Source organism: Mycteria americana, chromosome 2, assembly GCF_035582795.1.
Source record: "Mycteria americana isolate JAX WOST 10 ecotype Jacksonville Zoo and Gardens chromosome 2, USCA_MyAme_1.0, whole genome shotgun sequence".
Lineage (NCBI taxonomy): Eukaryota > Metazoa > Chordata > Aves > Ciconiiformes > Ciconiidae > Mycteria > Mycteria americana.
Window position 1 is genome coordinate 19,645,495 of NC_134366.1, and position 23,600 is coordinate 19,669,094.

Consider the following 23,600-nt stretch of genomic DNA (forward strand, 5'->3'; position numbering starts at 1 on the left):
AATATTCTTCAATTCCCCAACCACACACTATTTTTCTTTCAAGCAAGGACTAGCGCTACAACTATTCCATCACATCATCAGGTTACTCTTGATGACCTTCCAAAGCCAAATCCCAATGTCACAGTTAGCATCATCTCCTAGTGATTCTGTGCCAGAGCACATGAAGGCAATTTCAACAACAATCTCTTTATTTTCTGGTAGAAGTTGGGTCCCATCCGTTCCTTCCTTTTTTCTATCTAGTACATACAGACCACTGGTTTACCATATGTTTATATTCACTGTAATGCACCTCCATCCCCCTCCTTTCAATTGATTTTTATTTAGAAGATAAACACTTCAGGACAGCACAGAAAGTAGGAAAATTTGTCTGCAATGTGTCTACTAGATTTTAGCCACTATAAAATTAACTGAAATATAAGACAAAGTAAAGAAGCATCTTAGTAACCCATAAGTTGTTTCTTTTTCTCCTCTTGTCCATTCCCTAAGTCACTCCCTTCCCCTTCTCTGTCACTTGCTATATTTTCATAGTCTTAGGGAAGAGGAGAGTTTTATCTCTGAAATACTGAGCTTTACGCCTTACATTTAATGGCACTGGTAGCCCGGCCACATAGTATGGGCTATGCTGTAAACAGACTTTCAGAGCCAAATCAGAAATTCACTATGGCAAAGGCTTATCCAAACAGTCTGCAGAAAGGCTATGCTGCACTAAATGCTCAAGTCACTTAACAAAACTAAAGAGAGGAAAGGAGGGCCTAACACGAGCATAACTGGAAATCCAGAGATCTCCGTTCTCCTCCTTCCTCTGCTGGAGACAGACTTTGTAATCTGAGGCAGAGCATTCCAGCGTCAGCAGGTATTTCTGTATCTGCCTCTAAGAAGATAAAAGACAGGATGGGGAATATAATTTCATTAGCATTTATAAGGCAAACTGTGTGGAAAGCATTGCTGCACAACCATGTAATTTGCCCTTATTCCACAGGGTAGACTCCAATGAAACAAAGTGTGAAAAGCAACATATGGGACCTGCTTGTAAAGAAAGAAGTCACCATAGGACTGAACTCTCCTAAAATGGTGACTATAGGGTAAAAGGAGAGAAAGCTTCTCTATAGATTGTTCCCAGCAACTCTCTATCCCCAGGGTCACTGTTATTAAGCAAGGAGTCTCATCCCCTTCAGGCGCAATAAGGAAAGGCACTCCCTGCTTGCAAGTTTCATTTTGGAGGAGGTTTGTATTACCTAGATATCCTTCTCTCAGCCATGACAGCCTTGTTGATTTAACACTCTAATAAGTGCCACGGAGAAGGAAGAACAGCTGGCAGGTTGTTGCTCTACATACAAGTTGAAAAGCCATTCATGAAGTAGCATTCATCTCCTTACCCATGTTATTAACACCTTAAGGTGTGAACATGAGCCACTCTCACATATACAGCATCACTCATTAAAGACCTTCTGCCCTAGAATGCATATTTTAATTCCTTTTTGCATCACAGGAACTCACTTATGGTCTACAGCATTGCAGTAGGCTTACTAAAACAAAAACATGCAACTGTCCAGTATGAAAAATAAAACATCCTTTGTAACATCAGCAAACATAGTGCTTCCTATAGTCAAAACAGCACAAAGCAGCTCTGGTTGTATACTGATATATCAGGTTGGACTCAAAAGTAGCAGAAGTGCTGTATAAAAAAAATATTATCGTAAATTATGTAGAGCAGCCTTTGGTAGCTCTAAAGAACAAGGAAAACACTATGCAGAATAAACAGGGACAGAAAAAAAAGAAATAAAAACAACAGTGTGAGTGAGTCTGGTAAATAAAAGCTCTGCAAAGAAACTTACTTGAGCACAGCCAGCTTTCCAACAACACACCCCAGAATCCCAACATGAACAACTGACCTGTAATGTACATTTTAAGTAAAAGAAATGTTATTCTCTCCTTCAGCAGACAGGAGACATCCAACACCCTCTCAGCAGGAAAGTGAAGCCCAGAATGCCAAGAACCCAGCCCTAGCTCAAAGCTGGTGGAGACACCGTCTCTGCATCAGTGGTCCATGACAGCCACCTCAGTTTCTCATGCACAGTAAGAGATCAAATCATAGAGGTGAGATTTTCTGGCTTGCCCACTGAGACACTAAAGACTGTGGAATTAAAATGGTTTTTTTGCAAGTCATAGAAAACTTTCTGTAACCCTTAAGGTTGTCTTTCATGCAGAATTTCATTCTGCACTCAGTTCCCTAAATGATGCTCCGCTTGCCTCGTGCAATAATGAAATGGAAGGTAGATTTTACTGAATGTCATATTCATGAAGAAAACCCCTTTTATAATCAGAGTGAATTCTACAGAGAAATAAAAACTACTTTTTACTCCCATGAAAATGAATTGTGAAGAGTGGAAAAAAAATCCTTTTATTTCCCCCCCTTCTCCAACAAATTCTTCCAGAGAGAGTAGCTTTTTGCATTGTTCTCTCCAGGACACACTCTTAAGGACTTAGATTTGGAAGGGAGTGTAATTGTGGAATTATATCCAGTTTGGTTTGATTCAGATTCCGTTTTCCTATACATTAAGAATACAGAGCATGATTCAGAGCCTATTACAGCAAACAATGGGCTTTGAACCAGACCAAAGGTGCATTAAAGACCATCATTGACCTTTCTTCATTTTCTCCATTTTACTTTTGCCTTGGTTTTTCTTAGTCTTCTCATAGGGGTTTTTTTTTTCCCCATTTCTTCTTGGTTGCAGGAAGAGCTGCAACTTACAATCCCACCCTTCTGCTGACAATTTTGCTCATAAGACATTAGGAAAAGGAGGAGCACTTGCCAAAATCTATAATCACATTCAGGATAACTAGCATATATTAAAAAACAAGGTTTACCAGATCTCATGGGAAACAATATTTTCTTCTAGGAAGAAACATGAGATATTGAAAAAGTGTTCCCTTGAATTCATAAGTCAAAAAGTACTTGACAAAGAAAAAAACCTTTTTTTTCCATTTGCAGAAATATTTTATTTAAAATTTGTCTTTATCAAAGACTACTTGATTTCTCATTTCAAGTTTATTTTAAGAAAAGGAAAATTCAAGTGAAAAATACCAAAAAGGATGTTTACAAAAATTCTGAGTTTTTCTTGCTCAAAAATGCTAGTAGATGAATTCATCAAAATCAACTCTTTTCCTAAATTTACTCTTGGCTTTGATAAATTGGCATTTTATAACAAATTAGGCAAACATCTCCTGAATTCCGGTAGACAACCGTCAACTTTCCCTACATTTTAATTGTCCTTTCTGAAAGCACAGAAGTGCACGAGATGCCTACTCTCACAGAAAACAAATGGGTGCCTTTGAAAACAACATCATATGCCATAATAAAAAGAAAAATCATTGAATGTATTTTGTTTTAAAGTTTCATTGAACACATATGACTGGCCGGGCTGAAAGATCCACAACATGCTGACAGATGGAGCCAGACACAGACCTTCAGAAGAAAGGGGAAGCAGGAAAGAGCTGAACAGAAACATTTAGTCAGCTCTGTCAAAATGTTGGCATTTCTATTAAGAAAGAATTACAGTATCCAATTCTGCCTGTTATTCTGTACCATCCTACCAAAAGCCCATGTTTTTCTGAATAATTATTATTAGCATTTGAGCTACTTTTACTGTATTTTGCAAGGGTGTCCAGTCAAAAGTGACACTGACATTAAAAGCCTGTTTTGATTTTGAGAGTAAAATAATTGACTTGCAAGCAGAACTTCACAAATCGTTTCACTGGTAATATTCTTTACCCCTATAGCTGTTATTTCTCCACTGTAACTTAGCTTCTGTTTTATTTAACGCCAATATTCCTGAAATGCAGGCACTCCTGAAACTCATGCATACAGTAACGCCTTATGCAGAAAGATTTTTTCAGCCTACAAACCACATTTAAAGTCTATAAAATAGACAGCATTTATACTACAGAAAATTCATAGTGGTAAGACTTGTTATTGAAGTGTAACTCAGTCCCTTAGGGACAGACATACCTCGGAATTGTTGAGATGACACCTGTGCGTCCCCGAGAACCATCCCTCACTCGAACACTGGTCAATGTCCACCTTCTGCAGATTGATGTCGACTTTGACAACACCTCTGAAAAAAGAGAAAAACAGCCTTGAACACAGCGACTACAGAAATAGGTTAAACTTCTTTATGATGCTGTAGCCGGCAAAGCGGAACTACATCTTTCTTCTAAATACGGAATTTGATGAAATGTCTGAAAACAGAGAAGTTTTGTGTTCCCGAAGCCACAACTGCAGAGACACATTCTTATGTTAGACCTTACTGAGATGTATTACGGCAAGAGCTCGGTAAATCTAATGCACTGACTAAGCGTTGGGTGGCAAGTAAGCATAAGTTATACACTCAAACAATTTAATGACCTTCACATTTTACAATGAAGCAAAGAATGAAAATAAATACAATGAACAACCTGCACTACTTTTTCCGAGGCCAGCAACCTCCCTGGCTGACCCTGAGTACTGTACCAGCCGCCGCACCTCACCCCATGCCTGGTGACGACGACATCCTCCCCTTTGCTCCAGGGAATGCTATTTGCCAAAACAACCGGCAAAAGCCTTTTTCCGTACTCTCCCCAGACACACCGCAACCTCTGGTGACTTCAGGCCTCTCCTCCACAGCTCAGCACCCTCCTCCAGCAGGCACCCAAACCCCCCTCTCCCCATCTCTGCCAGCCAGCACTGGTATAATACCCAATACAACATCGGAAGGGCAGCGCGAGCCAGGAGTAGGCCACTGATGTCTGTGAAACCAAAACAAATGTTTCCTACACACACAGGTCCTCAAGGACTGTCTGAACTGTATTAGTCCTATGCCAAGTACGCTCAAGTTTTCAGCAGCAGCAGCTTCTCTCAGAAATTTTTTTGAATGAAAAGCTAACAACCCAATTTGAAAGCCAATGCTCTATTTTATAAACAACTCGGAAATCACCAGAAGAAAAAAAGCTGTAAGATTGCAGTTGCTTATCTTAAAAAATGCCTTCAAAAATTTCCTTATTCTCTCTAAAATAACGTCCAGAATGACTTTGGATGTAGAACATTTATAGCATCATCTCGTGAAAGCACGTATCTAACTGCTTCGCTGCTGTCTGGACTCAGCAAAAATGTCGGTATGCAACTTCTGGTAGTTAGATCATTACACGGACTCAGTCATAATCAATGAGCGCTCTGTACTGATTTCTTAAATCTAGGGTACCACTTCTTTTAAGTAAACCGTTTCAGCCACTTTAGACAAAAGTTGTGATTTCCACGACTACAAACACTATCACCCTTTCAGGCTGTGGACTACCAAGGGCACGGCCCAACCTTTATCTCAAGAATACCTCGCTCACCTCAAAGCATGTTGACTCTTCTAGTTAAAGCTCAGTATATATAAATATGAACTCTAATAATAAAAGAGTTACAGAGCCATATATTTGAGAGGCCACTTATGAACAAAGTCAGAACAGGCTTAAGAGATGAGCTTGACCAAAACCAGGACAATACTGGTCCCTCATACCTGGCCCCAGTATAACCAAGTGCAAAGTGTCCACAACAGCTATATTTGGACATTCATCTTCAGACATGCTATACACCAATCGGAGAAACACAAGCATGTCATTTAAGTGATCTGAAGAAGAATGCATTAGGAAATGATGTAGGATAGCCAGTAGGAAGTTAGACAGCACAGGTGCACTTCATCCCCCTCCATCTCCTGCCTAGAATCTAAATATCTGATACTAGGCACACTTAGAAATGTCCTGGAATGTTTAAGTGCTGCCTCTAGCAAGCTCAACTTGAAATAGCACACACCACGCTTCTAGAATATTCAGAAATATTTTTAGTTTACAGCTTTATGCCTTTCCACTCTTGTTTTGGACAACAGCTTCTTCAGGGACTGCTAAAACTACACTTCCACCCCAATGAACTGTTTCTTCCATATTCCACGTGACCAATAACCCCAAGGGAAAAACTGCCGTACTGTACAGACTAATTCTTTATAAGATGTTGATGTCAGTGGATTACAAGCTTACCTTAACCTGACAACAAGGTATCTGTCTCAGTTGCTCATAGAGTAGAGGTAACCATTTCCTCATCTGGTCATGTGCAGATCCCACCAGGTAGGTTTCTAATATTTTCTGGACCTTTCTGAGCATTAGTGTGCAGGCTGGGGACAGGGCCTGTTCTGCAAGTGAATAATCTCACTGTGGCTGCATACAGGCATGAAGCAGGCAGCAGGATCAGGACCAACACTACTCCTTGCTCTCCTAGTTCATGTTGTACACCAGGCACTTTTGCAAGGCTCTCTCAAGCATTGGCATCCTTCTGACTACTCTAAAGAAATCAGTTTATACAGTAGGAAAAACAGTGATGATTCAGCCTTATTAGGACTGCAACAGATTCACCTGGGAGACTCTCTAACCACCTTAGGGAAGTAGGTCTTTATTTCCTTTACATGGAAAGCTTTTCCCCTGTGTACATTTTGTTTTTAACTGGTAGGAGAGGAAACTCCCCCTTCCTTCTACAAACACTTCTGCGAAGAGAGAGGTACAGACTGAAAATTAAGGGTAAACTAATCACTGCTACGAGAGGAGAAACACCTTAAGAGTTTGCTGTATGGTATCATAAGCAGGCCCTGTAGAAGCACAGAGTCAGTACAAAGGAATATAAAAATTAAAAAACTTAGCTAAAGGTTACTTGTGAGAAAGACAACACATACAAGCTAGAGGAATTAAGGACACTGAGCAGGCATTTGAGTACAGCCTTGTACCAGACATGTTGCAATTTGAAGAATTAGTGGCATGTTCTAGTGGGCCAAGAGGCAGAAAGCAGGATAGCATCCTAACACTCAGAGCTATGTACGGGAAAGAAACGAAATGTACTTCCAGATCTTTCACACCAGAATTCATTAAATAACTTGTATCCTTTGAAAACTCTTTGATACAACTTTTTTGTTCAAAATAGATGTAAAAAATCATAGATTCATACAGCAGCTGTCATTGGAAGAAACTTGGAAGAAACCCCTTATCCAGTCCAACCACCTGCTCAAAGCAGGCTCAGTTCAGTTGAGTTTTTTAATATCTCCAATAATGGAGATTTCACCACCTCTGGGAAATCTGATCCAGTGTCTGACCACCCTCACAGTGTCAAAAAAAAGTTTTCTGATGTTTAAATGGAAATTCTTGTATTTCAATTTGTGCCTCTTGTACTTTCTGTCCTTTAAGTGACTACCCCTAAGAAGAGTCTGGCTCTGTCTCCTCTACATTTTTCCACCAGGTATTTACACACGTGTAAGATCCTCCTGGAGCCTTTTCTCCTCCAGGCTGAACAGTCCCAGCTCACTCAGCCCTTCTTGTCTGTCAGATGTTCCAATCATTAAAGATCTTTGTGGCCCTTCACTAGGCTCACTCCAGTACATCCATGTCTCTTGTACTGGGGAGCCCAGAAGTGGACGCAGAGTCATCTACACACAGAATGCTATTAGGTTGGTTAAATACTATTTCCCCTTCATAAATCCATGCTGACTACTCCCAATCACATTCTTTTCTGTCATGTGTTTCAGAAGTGTTTTTCAGGAAGATTTGCTCCACCACCTTCCCAGGGATTGATGTGAGCCTGACCAGCCTGTAGTTCTTGGAAGTCATCAAGTACCTTGGCCTTTTCCATGTCCTCTGTCCAAAGTCCACTGCCCCATTCAGCAGCAGGCCCACACTCTCCCTTGTCCCAGTTTTCCTGCCAGTGTACTTACTTCTTGTTGCCCCTTCATGTCCCTCAACAGATTCAGCCCCGTATAGACTTTGGTTTCCCTAACTCCACCCATGACTGCTCAGACTGTGTCTCCATATTCCTCCCAGGTTAACTGACCCTGCTTCCACCTCTTGTGCACTTTCATTTTATGCTTGAGTTTTGTCAGGAACTCCCTGTTAAGCCATGCAGGCCTGAAAATTATCTAATTTCAAAGTATTTTCACAATACTTCTTCCAGAAACTCTACAAAATTCTTCCATTTGAAACTGAATGCATTTTCCCTTTGCTTCTCTTATGTTAAAACTTTTCTTACAAGAATGTCTGCCTTTCACAAAATCCAGTCTTCACGAACTCAATACAAACATTTCTACCTACACTCTTCTGTCTGCAGCTCTTCTGTAGCACAGCCTGAACTTCTGATATGATTAAGTTGTTCTGCTTTTTCTCAGAGCTTTATGAATTTCTGGAGTGAAAATGTACATGAAGGAAAAACAGTGCAGTCCAGAAGCAGGCATATGAAAACAATCTCTCCTGTCAGTCACAATCTACCATAGGCTTTCCATTTTTTCCCCCATGGTGCATATTATTCTTTTCTCACTAGACCTCTGCAATATACGTTCATTCTTCATGGTAACATCACAGTTCTGCTGAGGTAGTAACAGGGTCTGCAACTACTTGAAGATATAATGCTTTCAAAAGGAAAGTTTCTTTAAGCAGACATGTGACATTTACAGAAAGCATCATGATGGTACAAGACTTTTACTGCATTCATTTGGGATTTTAAAACACCTTCTCAGACTTGTACCCCACCATTATTACACATAGAGTGCACCAAAATGTACATGATGATATATTTCTGAAATTCATCTGTGATTAATACAGTAGCTGGCACAGCCTGGTTAGCCACCCACATTTTCAGTTATTTTTGATTCAGCATTCAGAAAATGGAACATATGGAAGAACACATTTGCCTAGAATGTATACGGACCAACTACCTATAAGTGTTATATTTATTGAATTGGCTGGGAATAATTGCAGCTCTGCTATCTTGATAGAAGCGATCAAGACAAATACCAACTGTATAAGAGTAGACTCAGCTTGTCAGCATAACACATTCATCCATATTGACAATGCTGCCTAGCTGAACCCAAGCCACAGCGATAAGTTAATAACAATATTACTGGTAATTGTGGACCATCTGGCAAGTAAGTATATTTTGTTAATCTCCTTGTAACACTAAATATTTGTTTTCGGCCACAATTTTACAGTCCTTATACACACAAAAAAAAAGGATACTTAAGGCTTTGTGCTGGTTTTGGCTGGGGTAGAGTTAATTTTCTTCATAGTAGCTAGTATGGGGCTACGTTTTGGATTTGTGCTGAAAACAGTGTTGATAATACAGAGATGTTTTCGTTATTGCTGAGCAGCGCTTACCCAGAGTCAAGGCCTTTTCTGCTTCTCACCCCACCCCACCAGCGAGCAGGCTGGGGGTGCACGAGAAGTTGGGAGGGGACACGGCTGGGACAGCTGACCCCAGCTGAGCGAAGGGCTATTCCATACCATATGGCGTCATGCTCAGCATAGAAAGCTGGGGAAGAAGGAGAAAGGGGGGACGTTCAGAGTGATGGCTTTCTCTTCCCAAGTCACTGTTACGCGTGATGGAGCCCTGCTTTCCTGGAGACGGCTGAACACCTGCCTGCCCATGGGAAGGAGTGAATGAATCCCTTGTTTTGCTTTGCTTGCATGCGCGGCTTTTGCTTTACCTATTAAACTGTTCTTATCTCAACCCACGAGTTTTCTCACTTTTACTCTTCTGATTCTCTCCCCCATCCCACCGGGGGGGAGTGAGCGAGCGGCTGCGTGGTGTTTAGCTGCCTTGCCAGGTTAAACTGCGACAGACACATTCATGTTTAACATGTAGAGAATGAAGAATTAGTTGAACTGTACATAATAAATAATCATTGAAAAATGATGTCATCAAGGATTTTCTGTCGGGTCAGAGGTTTGATTTAAGAGGCTTTCATGTCTGTCTTAATTTCCAGTACCACTGTTTGTTGGCATGCTGTTCGCCTTGAAATCTGTGCCAGAAATTGATTTAAGCTTATTTTCCCAACCTACTAGCTATCTTGATAGTTTCAGTAGTTATAATATTTCATTGTAACAACATGTTGTAAAACCTGTATCTACAGAAGAATTTTTTTGCCTGTACTGTTACATCATAAAAAAGCAGAAGGAGCACGTTCTCTTTCTCCCAGCCAGCTTAAGCCAGAGCTGCACAGAATAATAGCCTGCCAACATTTAAATGGTGATAAACAATATCTTTGTCCTCTATATCTTCAGAAGCTTTTTGGCACAGAGGTCACCACAGCTCAGGTAAGCAGGCATTCAAAGTTTTTCTTCTAAGTTTGTACACTTATTTTTGTACCTGTAAGCATTGCAAGCAGCCATAATTAAGGTATAAGGCATGGTTATCACATGCTGAAGCACACATCATCCCCCAAATCTGCATGCCTGCCTAGAGTCTTGCTGCCATATTCATTCACCCCTACATGCTGTCCTTCATAAGTCCTCCTTACCACAAAACAAGGAGATTAAAAAAAAAAGTCTCTACAGCTGTCCCAAATCTGCAAAAGCCCACACCTCTAGATAAATGCATACTGTAATCAGTATAGCAAATGTTTTCAGGGCAGATACCTTTTCTGACCATTCCCATTTTGGAGGCTAACACTTTCAGGAATATTAATTTTCAAACAGTGCGCACCACCTGACACGTGAGGCTCCTTCAATGTACCATAAACTGAGCATCCAAAAATAATCCCGGTGTCAAATTCACAAGTGACTTCCAGCCATAAGTCTTACTGGTAATCAACAGCTTCTGCAGGTTCAAGTTGCTTTTGAAAGTTAAGATTTAGGATTCTGCATCACTTAGACGTTTTTAAAAATACTACCTTTGCGTATCCAGCCAGATTCACAAAAGGCTACTGGGATGTTACATACAACATAATTTTGATCTGTCACGCAGTTACCACTAACTTCTTACTAACAGGACAGAGACACTCACCTAATTCCTCAGCCATAGCATGACTGCTGCTTTTCAGCACACATTTTCACAGGAGAACCAGCTTTCACTAAAAATAAACTTAACTGAAGAGTAAGGTATAGCAGTGTGGGCACATGAATTAGGATTCACCTGCAAAGAAAATCCCTCTAGGCCATTTGGAACAGTACTACAAGGGCGGAATACTTAAAGCCGAATCCTCTGTTGTCTGAAGAATTATTTCAGATTTAAATCTGCCTTCAGATTTACGGCATGCAGTACTGCCTCTCTGGGGATTTCCCTGCAGTTTAGTCAGAGAGCTTCCTAGGTACTTTGAGGGGTGGTGATTTTTTCTTGCTTGAGGATGTTTAAGTTGCTGCGAGCATCTTAACTCTGTTACAAAGCATCACCTTGTATAGGAATGCTGAGGTGCCAGTGATGGTGGTACCCCACTTACATTAGATTCTCCCTATGAAAAAACGTCTTTGAGCCAAATTCAAGCTATTTAGTACAAAATCAGCTTTTTTTTTTCTTAATGCTCCCATTACTATCCATGGGGTCAAAGAGACAGGTGGAAAGAAAGGGTCTCGAGGAACAGTACAGAAAGTGATATAAGAAAAGAGAGATTAGGAACAAGAAAAGCTTTTGAATTAGAAGGATTCTACACAGGAGAGATGGCCTCAGCCTAACTATACTCAATCTTCTGACACTGAAGATTTATTTAAAGGTAATAAGGGAACTTTAAAATTGAAAAGTAAGTGGAAGCCAACATTAAAAAAAAATAAAAGGAAAATGGAGAGGCATAAACCTGGGCAAGGAACATAGAAAACTGCAAGAATGTAAGACAAAACCAAAAGATGTTTTTAGAAGCAGCATGTTAAAAGCATAGGCTCTACTAATTAAAAGCTTTTCAAATACCTCAGAAAAAGGAAGCCTGAAATAGAACCTGTAAGGCCAACAGACAACCAAGATATAAAAATTGCTCAGAGTAGAGACAGCCTTTGCAGAAAACAAATTATTTTCATCACTGCACACTTTAGAGCCAGGAAGGCTCCAACCTCTGAGCCACTCTTGAGAGTATTAATGTGACAAAAGTCAGCTTGCACATGCAGGGATGTTAACAAGCTGGGCACCACAACTATCCCTGCTTTGTTCAACACGTTCACAAGTGACCACAAATGGGTGACCAGTGACAAAGCTTGCAGTTGATGAAAATACTTAGCATAACCCACAACTAAATCTGACTGACACAGAGAAGATGAATGAGTATTTTCCAAAGTGGTTTTTTATCACAAGGATCTGGGCTCTCCCAATGAATTTAGATTCATGGAATAAATTTAAAAACTGAAAATAATTTTTCTCCAAAAAGTTCATCATTATATTATGGAACCCAATGCCAAACTACATTGCAGAAGACAAAAATGGGTTACAAAGTGAATCAGAATCATGGAGGTCAGTTTAATCCATACTTACTGTCAACACTCATTCAGATAGAGTCTGAAAAACAATTTTATTTTTTTTTATTGCTTACTATTTGTAAATGGGATATAACCAAAATAGGAGAATTCGGCAATTTCACTGCTCTTACATCTTCCCTAAGTACCTGCCAGAATCTGCTTTTGGAGACAGGACTAGGTAAGCCTTGCGTCTGACCTAACACAGCAATGCTTTTGTTCTTACCTTTAGGAACATTTCTCAATCTCAGCCCAGGCTCATGAATAGACAGAATAGGGGTGACAGCCCTGGAGCTGAATCTCAGATAGTAAGGACTGTCACATGTCTATTCCCTTCAAAAGAGCTTTGATAACCTGCTCTGCTGGAAGCCTTACCCAAGGGGGATGGGGATAGAGAACAGAGTAGTGGAAACAGCAGTTTGACCCAAAAAGCTAGTTCCTTTTATTGCAACTTACCATGTGCTACATAATAATTGACATAAATGCAGTATGTGTTTCACTCCTCTCCTGGCCATATTTAACATCTCTCTTCAAAGACACACTTCTGTTTCTCTAATAGCGAAGAAAGCTGAATCATGTTTCTAAAAAAGAAATCCCTATTTATTGTTCCTTTTTGTTTCATCACCATCCAGTTTTATGTCCTTATCCGTGACCTCGTACGAAAAAGGCACAGACATAATTTATTGTCTAGAGAATACTCATAATATACTGGGGGTTTCTGTAAGCAGACAGTAAACCATAGGAAGACATTTCTTTGTTCTCACCTCTTTTCAGGAACATAAATCCAAAACTTTCAGAAGTTCCAGGAAATAAATTATTCCTTTTCATTTTTCAAACCTGTTCTAAACCCACCCACACCTTCAATCATGTTATATGGGCCAGGGCATGTTATAGAAAAAAAGTCAGCCCCACAATTTTAACATATTTTCAGGATTATACAACGAATGTATCGTGTCATAAAAAAATTAGCCTCCTTAAACAGTGAAAATTAATTTTCTTTTAGTTCAGTACTGAGACTAAAGACAGATTAGGGGGGAAGCTAAAAAAGGGGGCTAAAGTAAGAAAATAAACCATATTTAAAAGAAAAAAGTTACTAATTCTTACAATCTCTCTTTTTTTATGTCTACTGTTATGGTTATTTTACCAAACAATTTAATACCTGTGAAGTACTTGGCAGAAGAGAAGTCACATATATTCCCTAAGAAATTCTTATTTGTCACATATAATTCTAAGTCCATGGTTTAATTTGCCTTCGATAATATTTCCTCAGCTAAGAGCCCCATTATGGCTTAACACTGGTGTGGTCTGAGTCATTGTTAACAGTACAGTGGAAATCACTACGTTACACTGCCTTTAGGGAAGAAACAGCTAAATTTAACTGTGCAATAAGGATTAATCTTTGCACGAAGGAATACCTTTCTAACAATTAAGAGAGAAGGAGCAAATGTCAGGAAAACAAGAAATATTAAGTAGTAACACTTGATTGAGCCAAACTTCAGAATGCAGTTATCTGCAAATGCTCCACAACACATCATCATTTAAAAAAAACACCCAAACTTACTCAGCTTGCTGATTGTGGACTGTTCTGCCAAAACAGCCATTATTCCATTGCATTCTCTGAATAGTCCTTAAAAAAGATTGCAAATACTGCTCTGGATTTGGGGGGGAACACAACAACTTACCTGGCCTCACTGGGAGGGGGGGTGTGTGAAAAAAACGTGTAGCTGTACCCTAAAGGCACTCTGACCTCTAGATGAAAAATAGTGTGAGAGCAATGACCATTTCCCAAAACGTTGACATATTACAATTCAACGTTAAAGAAAATGAGAACAGCATGCAAGAGAACATTTTGAACTGCAAAAGCAGCAATTCATTCACCAGAGTTTGGGGATAATTGATGTCATTGCACAAGGCTGAAACATTGCACATGAATCTCACTAACCACGTTCAAGAATACTGGAACAAGACTTGGGAAGAGGGACCATGGCAACAGAGAGCTTCTGACAGGAGACTAAAGAAAGCTGGTTTGTGTAGTCTAGTAAACACAGGTGGAGAAGGGACTGCTGCCTATAAATAGGCCAGGGCAGTAAACATCAGCGAAGAGTGCTATTTCAGATAGAAGGCAGTTCAGGAACAGGAATAAATGGATGAGAACTGACTGAATAAACTTAGATCAGAAGTCAGAAGCAGCTATCCAAACGTTAGGCCTGGCATGCCAGTGGACTGGAGAGTCAAGAGGGAAACCCAGCTACTTTAAAATGGAGTTTTGTCAGCTGGTGACATTAGTGGGCCTGTGACAACAGGCAATTGGACCCAGGAGGACCTTTTTTTTTTTTTTTTTTAACTTGTAAGTTCCTAGTAGCTGACTACTTGCACATCTTTCTTCCAGATCAAGGAGTAATCCTCCCCACTGGCCTCCTAGACTGCTGAAGCAATGAAAACCTCCCATTTCCTCTCCAGGGGCCAAGCAAATACTTTTAGAGAAGGAAATGTACTCACAATATGCAGCTTCTCACACCTTTCCACTTCCACAGTACGGCTGTAAAGAGACCAGCTGGATCACCATGTGCCATGGAGTATGGTTCAGTCTCATCATGTAATAGGAAGTAGCAGAGGAGGATCACAGAAGATCAGTGGCAAATGTTATCATGCTCTACCCTCTGCTGCACTAGAGCTGTAGAGTGATTAGACATATTAGATGGTGAATTCCAGCTGCAAACTGCATTGGCTTAGACTTAAGAAAGAAGAAGGGAATGGCTGATATCACCAAGTAATTATTTCCAGTCTCTGTGGATCCTCACTTCTGAATGAGAGCCTGCACTGTATTTTTTAACCAGGTGGGAATGTTCTCTCCCTGCACTTTGGGCAGACCAAAGGCCAGTGAATGCAGACAACACCACCAGCAAGCACCGCTAAGAAGCTGCAGACAGTCAGCGCCGCTATCTTAGCATTGCACTGGGCTAATGTGGTTCCACTTGGCCTGAACAGCTTCTGGTACGCTTATCAGCACAATCAAGTTGTCTTTGGTTTCTCCACTTCATCTCAGTATTGGCCTACAGTGCTAGCCTTGGCAAGACAACTTAAAACAACCATATTCTCTCACCTTCCTTGGCCTTCACTTTGGACAGTCTGGCTGTCATCTCTTGGGAAGGGGAAGGAGAGGGTGGGCGGTGAAATTAAAGACAGATAGCAAGCTGTTTGCAAGAGCCCCCCTTGCTTCCTCTGGCAGAATGCACTATAATCCTTCACAACATAAAGAACAATTTTTTTTTTTTTTTTTGCTGCACTTTCAGAACATCATTGACAACAGCACTGCAGTAGTAGCATGTATTGAACATAACCAGTAGTAATTATTAGTATTGCCTTCATTAAACTCTTTCCATTGCTACACCACGTGACATACCCATCTGTTACCGCAACAGAAGAGATGCCAAGAAGCAGGAGCAACGGCTTTTCCTTCTGTAATCTGGAAGAACTCTCTTCCATGGAGATAATATGTTCCTGAATGTCTCTTGCCCTAACGTATCACGCCATAAACCTAATGTCAGCAAAGAAGGAAGTACATAAACTGTTAGAAGAATATTAAAGGGGCATGCACTAAATTACCATCACTGACCTCATGCCAGACTATTAAATGGAAGGAGCATGTAAACTGATCCATCAATGTGTTCCTAACAGATGGTTCAGAGATACTTTGTTGGGAGAACCAACGTAGCTTTCTCAAAAGATGGAGGTTAATACATACTGCTTTTTACCATATGGGCCTTAAACAGGAATTTAAAGTTAAACCATTGTGTCACTCAAAGACAGATGGTGAGGGGAAATAAAGCTTATTTCAAGAGGCACCTTATAGTAATTAATACTAATGTTCTAATAACTAAATCAGATTTTACATTTTTATATTACATGCTTATACTTTAAACCATTTCTTAAGAACTCACACTGAGGATGTGTGCCTATCAAGTATAGAAAATATTGTGCAAATATTGAGACACCCCACAATTCTTGGGAGAAGCGTTTTTGGTTTTGTTTTGTTTGTTTTGGGTTTTGTTTGTTTTTTTTGTTTTTTTTGTTTGTTTGGGTTTTTTTTACAGTATTTCCTATGTAGCTGTAGAGTTACTTTTTCAATATCCCAAATAATAAGCTTTTATTAGAAGCCCATCTTTCATGTAACATACCTCACACCAGGAACATGGGAACCATCATTTAGCCTTGCCAGAATATGTGTATGTATATACACATATATGTACTTCTTCCACCTGCTTCCTTATATAGTTACCAAAAACATACTGACCCGTTTTCTTAGAAATGCTTACCAATTCATCTTTTGATATAACAAAACTTTGTTAGTTTTGTCCTAACTGTTCATTCCAATAGCAATACAACACTTTGAACTTGCACAGCATACCCCATCACAAGATCTTCTAAATAAGATGATGTTCTCCAAGCTTAAATGTGCTTAGTGGATGCCCTTTGAAGTATCAGAGTTACAACAGGTTATTCTTGTCTTCAACTGAAGTGACTCCCACATGGTAAACAGAGGCTGGGAAGATGAGGAAGTGAAGGCAGTGCTTTGTACTGCACCCAGGAGGACCTCTACTGGTTGCCTTGGTTGGCCAGGGTTACTCCAAAATGGACCTGGTGTGTTCTGCACATCAGAGATACCACAGCAGAAACCTACACCGCTGAGATGCTTCCTGGCATCACAGGATCTTGGCACAGAACTGAGGTTGGAGCTTTAGACTCTGCTGTTTAAGAGATATGTTTTTCTCTTAACTGAAGTCAAGATCGAAGCTTCCTTGAGTTAAGCTTTATATCAAGAACTAAGTTCTCAGACAGCTGGTTAGTGGCTGCCACCCCACCCCCAGCCTGGTGGTTCTTTAGACTATAAGAACCTCTGTCCCCAACAAGAGAGTATGAGTCTACACTAGCCTTCATCTGCATCCTGAAGTTCATCAAGTGTGAAATACTGCATTTCAATGAAACACAACAAGTTTCCTGAACTTTTCTGCACACACACACACACACACCCACTAGGGTCCAGAAGAGCTCTGCAGCAGAGCTGTTACTGGGTTTTGGTCTTGAGAGGAATTCAACAAACAGCCTGTGAGTTGCTGCCTTGAGGGGCAGCAACTAACAGCCTGTGAGTGAGCTCACTTTACCTTAACCCTGCCAGCCTCACAAGTGTGAGGATTTCAGGGCAAAAGGTAATACCATAAAGAAATAATCAGCCACTCTAGTCAGCAGATTTTTATTTTTTTCCCCAAGGATGCAAAACAGCATTCATACCTGTTTGATCCCACTGGATTTCAGACTAAGCCAGGAAAACCAGTGTTCATGTACACAATTGCCTGGCCACCTAGATGTGGCAAAATCTCTTTGGTGTCTTGTGTTCTTGTCTATTATCTTTACCTACTACTGAATTGCAGCAGAAAGCAAATTCTGTGCTTCTCTCTCACCCCCTGACAAATGCCAGCTGCTTCTGGGCAGTGGGCATTCACTGAGGGACAGAGTTACCCCATGAGCCCAACAACAGAAGTGCCAGTGGGAAAAGTCTCACACCCCATGCCCCACAGGTTGCTCTCATTCCTTGAGCACATCCCACTGCTGTCAAAATACAACGGCACAGGAATGGACCTTTTTGTACCCTCCTCTCTGCTAATCACAGTCCAGCTGCAAAATCCTGGGGGTAACAGCAATAAAAAAATAAGCAATTCTTTACATATGCCAGGTATCAGCTACACAGCTATGTAACAGGGCAGTGTCCTAAGAAAAGCTTTCCTACTGCCAGCTCAGGTTGTAGCCACATGCACTATGACAGAACTGCAGTCACAAACACTTATTTACGTACAAATGTACTGACCGCTGACCAGGCTCGAGCACCCCACAGTGGATGTGCTCTGGAGACCAGAAATCGCAGTTTACCAGTATAACAACACTGTTTCCCAGCTGGTTAAAACCATAGCTGGGGTCAAGCTAGTTTTAATTATGCAGTATAGTAAGAAATAATGCCTCAGTAAACACCTTCCTCTTACAGTCAGAAATAAACTATAACTGGCAACTGCTGCTCTCCTCTCCCCCCCCCCCGAAGGATGCCAGGAACCCCACGCACACCTGTTTCAATGGGAGCAGGTAAAGCAAACACCGTCTTACAGAAAGAGATGAAAACAATTCCTTCTCTGAGCAACAGCTCCCTAAGGCACACGAAGGTAGAGCTCAACAGGAAGGCCTGAGGTTGCTCTGCGGTGTGACTGAGCAGCCCGTCTGGCAAAGGTTGATCAGGTCACTCCAGAGACACAGCATGCCCTTCCCTAGGAGGGGGGGCAGAGCCAAAACCCCATCCTACCCTACCCCCTTCTCAACAGAAAGCAAGCAGAGGAACACTCCTCCTACCTGAACTCGGGGAGGAGGTTCGGCTGCAGCCCATAGAAAGCCGCCGAGAGAGTCACTAGCCAGCCGGGTTTGTAATTCCCATTCTCGCACTCCAGGTAAGGCGAGGACCACCTGATGTGGTTCTTATCAGCAGTGAAGCTCTCCCGCCTCTTCCAGCTGTTGTCCAAAGTTTTGTGACCCGTGTTTAAGACCTTCCTGTGCAGATGTGGCCTCCACTTGCGCCTCAAGCTGTGGAACCACTCTGTCTCCACAGAGGCATTGGCCAGGCGGTGAGCCGAAGAGGACAAGTCCTGCAGGAGGACCTGGCTCTCATGCCTGCTGGCCTGGAGGAAAACCTGGGGGGTGGAGGAGAAGGGCTCCGTGCTGAAAGTGATAGCTGCCCTGGAGATGTTGGGGTCCCCCTCCAGGAGGCTCCTGATCAAGGCGCGGTACCACTCCAGGTCCTCCTGCAAGTTCTGCTCCCGCGACTTATTGCTCTGGAGGATCATGTTGAGGAAGTTGGTGGCGTGGGTGAGGGTGTCCAGGGCTCCGTGCAGGGAGGGGTGCGAGGTGAAGCGCGACTTGCCGGCGAGGCTGGCCAGCTCGTACCGCCCGGAGCAGTTGGCACGCCGCAGCTCCCGGGAGTCGCCCGTGTAGAGGAACGAGGCCACGTCCTGGGGCACCTCCTCGGCGAGCCGCTGCGCCAATATGGTGCTCTCCGTAGAGCGGCTCCGCGGGGCCGGCGGAGGCTCCCGGCTCTTGATGTGGTTGAAAATAGGCTGCCTCCCTCTGAGCGCCCGCTCCCGGCCGCGCACCGCCTGCCCTTGGCCGGCGACAGCGCCGAGCCCCCGCTGGGCGAGGAGCAAGAGGAGAAGGACCCGGAGCAAAGCCATGTCCCCCGGCGCTCCCGGTCGCGCAGGCACGGCGAAGTGGCTGAAGACGGGCTTCGCGCAGGCGGCCGCGGCGCAGGGGCACGAACGCGCAGGGGCGGCCGAGCGGCAGCGGGACGGAAAGCGGCCCCCGGCCCGCGAGTCACCTGTGGCGGCGCCGCCCGCGCCTTCCCCAGCGCGGGGGGCCGCGCAGCCCCACCGCCGGCGCGGAGCGGCTCGCAGCCCCTCCGGCGACGGCAGCGGCTGCAGCGAGCCCGCCTGCGCCTCCTCCCGCCGCGGCCACCGCGCTCACTGAGCTGCTGCCCAGCGCAGCGCGCAGGGGCGGCGGCGCCCGGCGCAGCGGCGGGTCCCCCCGCGGCGCCCCGCCGCCGCCCGCGCTCCGCAGCTCCGCATCCTTCGGGCGCCGCTGCCGGAGAGGGGGGGGGGGCCCGCGGCGCGGGACTGCCACTTGCTGCGGGGATCAGCGGGGCTAGGCGGGCGGGGCTGCTGCCGAGGAGCCAGTGGGCGGGCGCCCTCCTCCGCGAGCGCTCGGCTCTCCGAGCGAGGACCCCCGCCCGCCCCCGGCTGCGGGAGGCTGCTCACCGGGCGGCTCCGCCACGGGCGGCCCCTCACCGCCCGGTACCCCTTCCCCGCCGGCCCTTATAGGTGTAGCCCAGGCAGCTGCCGTCCTGTGTGGCCGCCTCGCCTGTCAGTCAGCCGGCAGCCATTCACGGGGCAGGAGGATGGCTCCGTGCGGCGCCGAGGGAGGCGGTGCCGCCGCCGCGGAGAGGCGTCGAGGCACCTCGCTTCGCCTGCCGCCGGCTCAGCTCGGGGCGGAGGCGGGGGAGCTTCCCGCAGCACCGGCAGCCGCTCCGCTTTCCCCCCCGACCGGAGGGCGGCAGTCGCGGGCGGGGAACCGGCCCGCGGGGAGCTCCGCCGGGCCGGCGAGCGGGGCTTGCCCGCGGAGCGTGGCAGCGACACCCGCTGGCCGGGCGTGGGGCGGCGCCGCCGCGCTCCGCGCCTACGCGCCGGGGGCGGTCGGGCGGTTGCCGGCGGGCAGCGGCCGTTGGGGCTGAGGGGAGGAGGGGGGTGCCGGGTGTTAAAAATGTCTGCGCCTCCCACCCCGCCGGCGGGGGACGGGAGCAGGCCGGCGCTCTGGGGGAAGGCAGCTACAGCTGGATCCGCAGAGTGTGGGCTGGCGCCTGTCAGGGCTGCGTGCCGCTGTGAGGAAGGCGCTCTTGCCTCCAGCAGTTCAGGGGGTGGGTGGCGGGGGGGCACAGGCCTGCTCCTCGGCTTCCCCCTGGACGCGTGGGGCCAGCCGGGCTGCCCCGGAGGGGGGAGGGAGGCGTTTGGCAGAGGGCATGACGTTTGGGTGGGAATGGACAACTTTGTCTTCTGGGGCCTTGGGACCCGCAGCCAAGCTCTGCGTCGTCTGCAGGTGCTGCCGCACTCCCCGGGCTCCTCGCGTGGGCTGCCCCACGTGTCTCCCTTGCCTCACGCGTACCCCGGAATGGCCCAGACACAGAGAGCATCCCACCGTCATGGGAACTGAGCCGCTTCCCTCTCCCTTCAATGACAGTAACTGCTTGATTATATTTGTGTAACTGTAATCTTTCCTCCCTTTTTTCCTTAGTGTTTTATCCATCAGCTGTCTTTTAACTCCAAGATGCTAATTCCTACCGCTGCCTTCAAAACTAAGCCCTTAATCCAGTGGCTTTCAACGCTGACCTGTAGAGCACTTGCATGGAGCCGCAGCAGCGCTGGTTGATCACCTAGCTTTCGTCCTGCTCTGCTGAAACCGCCTGTGGAAACACCCAAATGAGTTGAAGATGTAGTTATGATTTTCCAGATAAGCTGTCAGTTGTGGGGCCGTTATGATCAGTAATTTGCATCTAGTTCAGCAAAGCCTTTAAACACATGTTTAACTTTGTGCATTTTCTTTGGCAGAAGTATTCGCTTGCTCAGTATCTTACTGTTAGGGGAAGGGTTTGTGACAGGAGGCAGTTAGCAAAGGGTGAATTTTAGAGGAGATGGTCCACAACAAAATCTCCTAATTACAATTAATTCCCTTCTGGTTTATTACAAAACTCCCTTTTGGAATTCAAAAGTGCAGATGAAAAGAGTAGTAAAAAGAGGATCCTTTTTTTTTTCTTTCTCCCACACACACATGTGCATGCACATCCTATAAGGAGCAGATTTCAGTCATGCAGAATATATGATCTAATTTTAAACCATCGACAAGATATATCTGCTCCTTAAAGCATGCTCTTATTTTAGAATTATTTGAAACTATACTTAAAAGAATAGTCATTCTAATATAGCTAAGTGTAAATTACATTTGCAGTCCATATATCCTAGTGATGTAATGCACTTTATCTGTGCCTACTGTCACCTTTAATAATTATAATATCACGTGGATAAGAGAGAAAGTTGTAAATACTTTTTTTTTTTCTCATTGCATGCAGTTGAAGAGGATATTCACTGCTTAAGAGTAATTTATTTGTAATGAACTTTCCCTCAGGTGAATAGCCTGTAGATTATTTAGAAACTGCATATACTGAGCAACTCAGAAGCTGGTATTTACTGTTTAGCACAGCACAGGGAGTCTGTGCTTCCAGGTCTGCACCGAACAAATACCTAAAGATGCATCATTTGCTGTGGATAAGTGAGAACCGAGGCTTTTGACAGGAGCAGCTGTCAGGACTGAGCTAAGCTAACATGGGATCAGTTACATGGAGAGAGATCAATCGCAACATAAATGAACAAGCATTTTTTTTAATGTGCGCCTGTGCTGATTCTCTTTACTGGCTGTCACAGGCTGCTCTAAAGGAAAGGTCAGTTCCCTGATGGAAATTTGCTTCCCCTACTGTAGCCTGACTATTAATACGTACCTAAATTGCACTAGGCCTGCTAAATGGCCATGTTCACACATTCTCAGAATAATCAAATATCCCTTTAATGTACTTGCATAGTAAGTTCCTTCTATTTCCTGATCTCCTCATAGTCCTTTCAAATACCCTTCTCCAGTAGCACTCACCACTCCCCCACACCCTTGTCCTTCACTAACACCCCCAGAAGCTCTTGTTCTTAACCCAAAGGTTTGCCAGGAGCGAAGACCCAAATGGATTAGGGCACAACTCCAGCTGCTGGAAGTCTCTCCCTTATCTCAGAGTCAGAAGGCTCTCTTTTTCATGTCTCATCGGTTTGCTCTGTGTTTGTGCTCTCTGCGCTACCGAGCCAGAGGGAGAGGATGAGAGGTTAGCTGGAGGACTTTCTCATTAAGGGTGCCAGGTTCGTTGCTTGGTCTTGTACAGCTGCATCGCAGAGGGTTCAAAGAGCCTTTCTTTATCCTCTAGGGCTTCCTCCTGCAGTCAGTTCAGACCTGCTCCCAAATAGCTATTGTGTACAGCCAGCTCCAAAATGAGACACAAACGGACTTTTAAGCCCTTGCAAATGCGCATCTCCTTACGGCTTTGTGAAAACTATGCTGCAGGACCCAAAGCCTACCATTCATTGCCCGGATCCAGGGAACTGGCAATAGGGAAAGATAGTATATTCTTAGATTAAAGAAATCCACCAAATACTTTATTTACATTATGTTACTAAGGATTGGGAGAGATGTATGAACCTTTGATCACTGTATTTTTATTTTAATATTAAAATGCACTGATGATTCTGGCCTGTCATTTGTAATCAGTTGACTGTGTCAGAAATCTGTTCAGCTGTGACCAGTACAATGTGAAAATGGACTGGAAGTCCCTGAGACACAAGATTACTGTGACTGAGTAGTGTTTCCTCTGCTTCTGCCTCAGTTCTGCCAGAGGTGCTGCTTCAAGCCATCCACCAGCGAGGAATCAGGAGGCTTCTGACCACTGTCCTGCATATTTCTGAGTTGTTACAACTATTGCAATTGCTGCATGCAAAGTAGCTGTACATGAAGGATCTTGATTGATTGTATTACCTATCAGGCTAGAAGTCTGCATTTAGATGTCACGTGAGCTCAACCTGACTCTTAATTACAGTGTAGAAAAAATAGCAGTGCAAAATGTTAACAGTTTTTAACAGACTAGAGTAAAGTGTAACCTACTTTCTCCAAGTATG

The 23,600-nt window shown here is 44.0% G+C and overlaps 1 protein-coding gene across 3 annotated transcripts in view; it reads right to left on the reverse strand.

Moving 5' to 3' along the window:
- The window catches only part of GPR158 (G protein-coupled receptor 158), a 212,465-nt gene extending 192,308 nt beyond the window's left edge, over positions 1-20,157 (reverse strand). For all 3 annotated transcript variants that reach the window (XM_075492633.1, XM_075492632.1, XM_075492631.1), the window contains exons 1-2: positions 18,652-20,157; positions 4,010-4,115 (exon numbers count right to left, since the gene is read on the reverse strand). In XM_075492633.1, the coding sequence (XP_075348748.1) occupies positions 4,010-4,115; positions 18,652-19,523 (978 nt within the window). In that variant the 5' untranslated portion in view covers positions 19,524-20,157. The remainder of the gene's footprint in view (positions 1-4,009; positions 4,116-18,651) is intronic.
- Between the last annotated feature and the right edge of the window lie 3,443 nt (positions 20,158-23,600).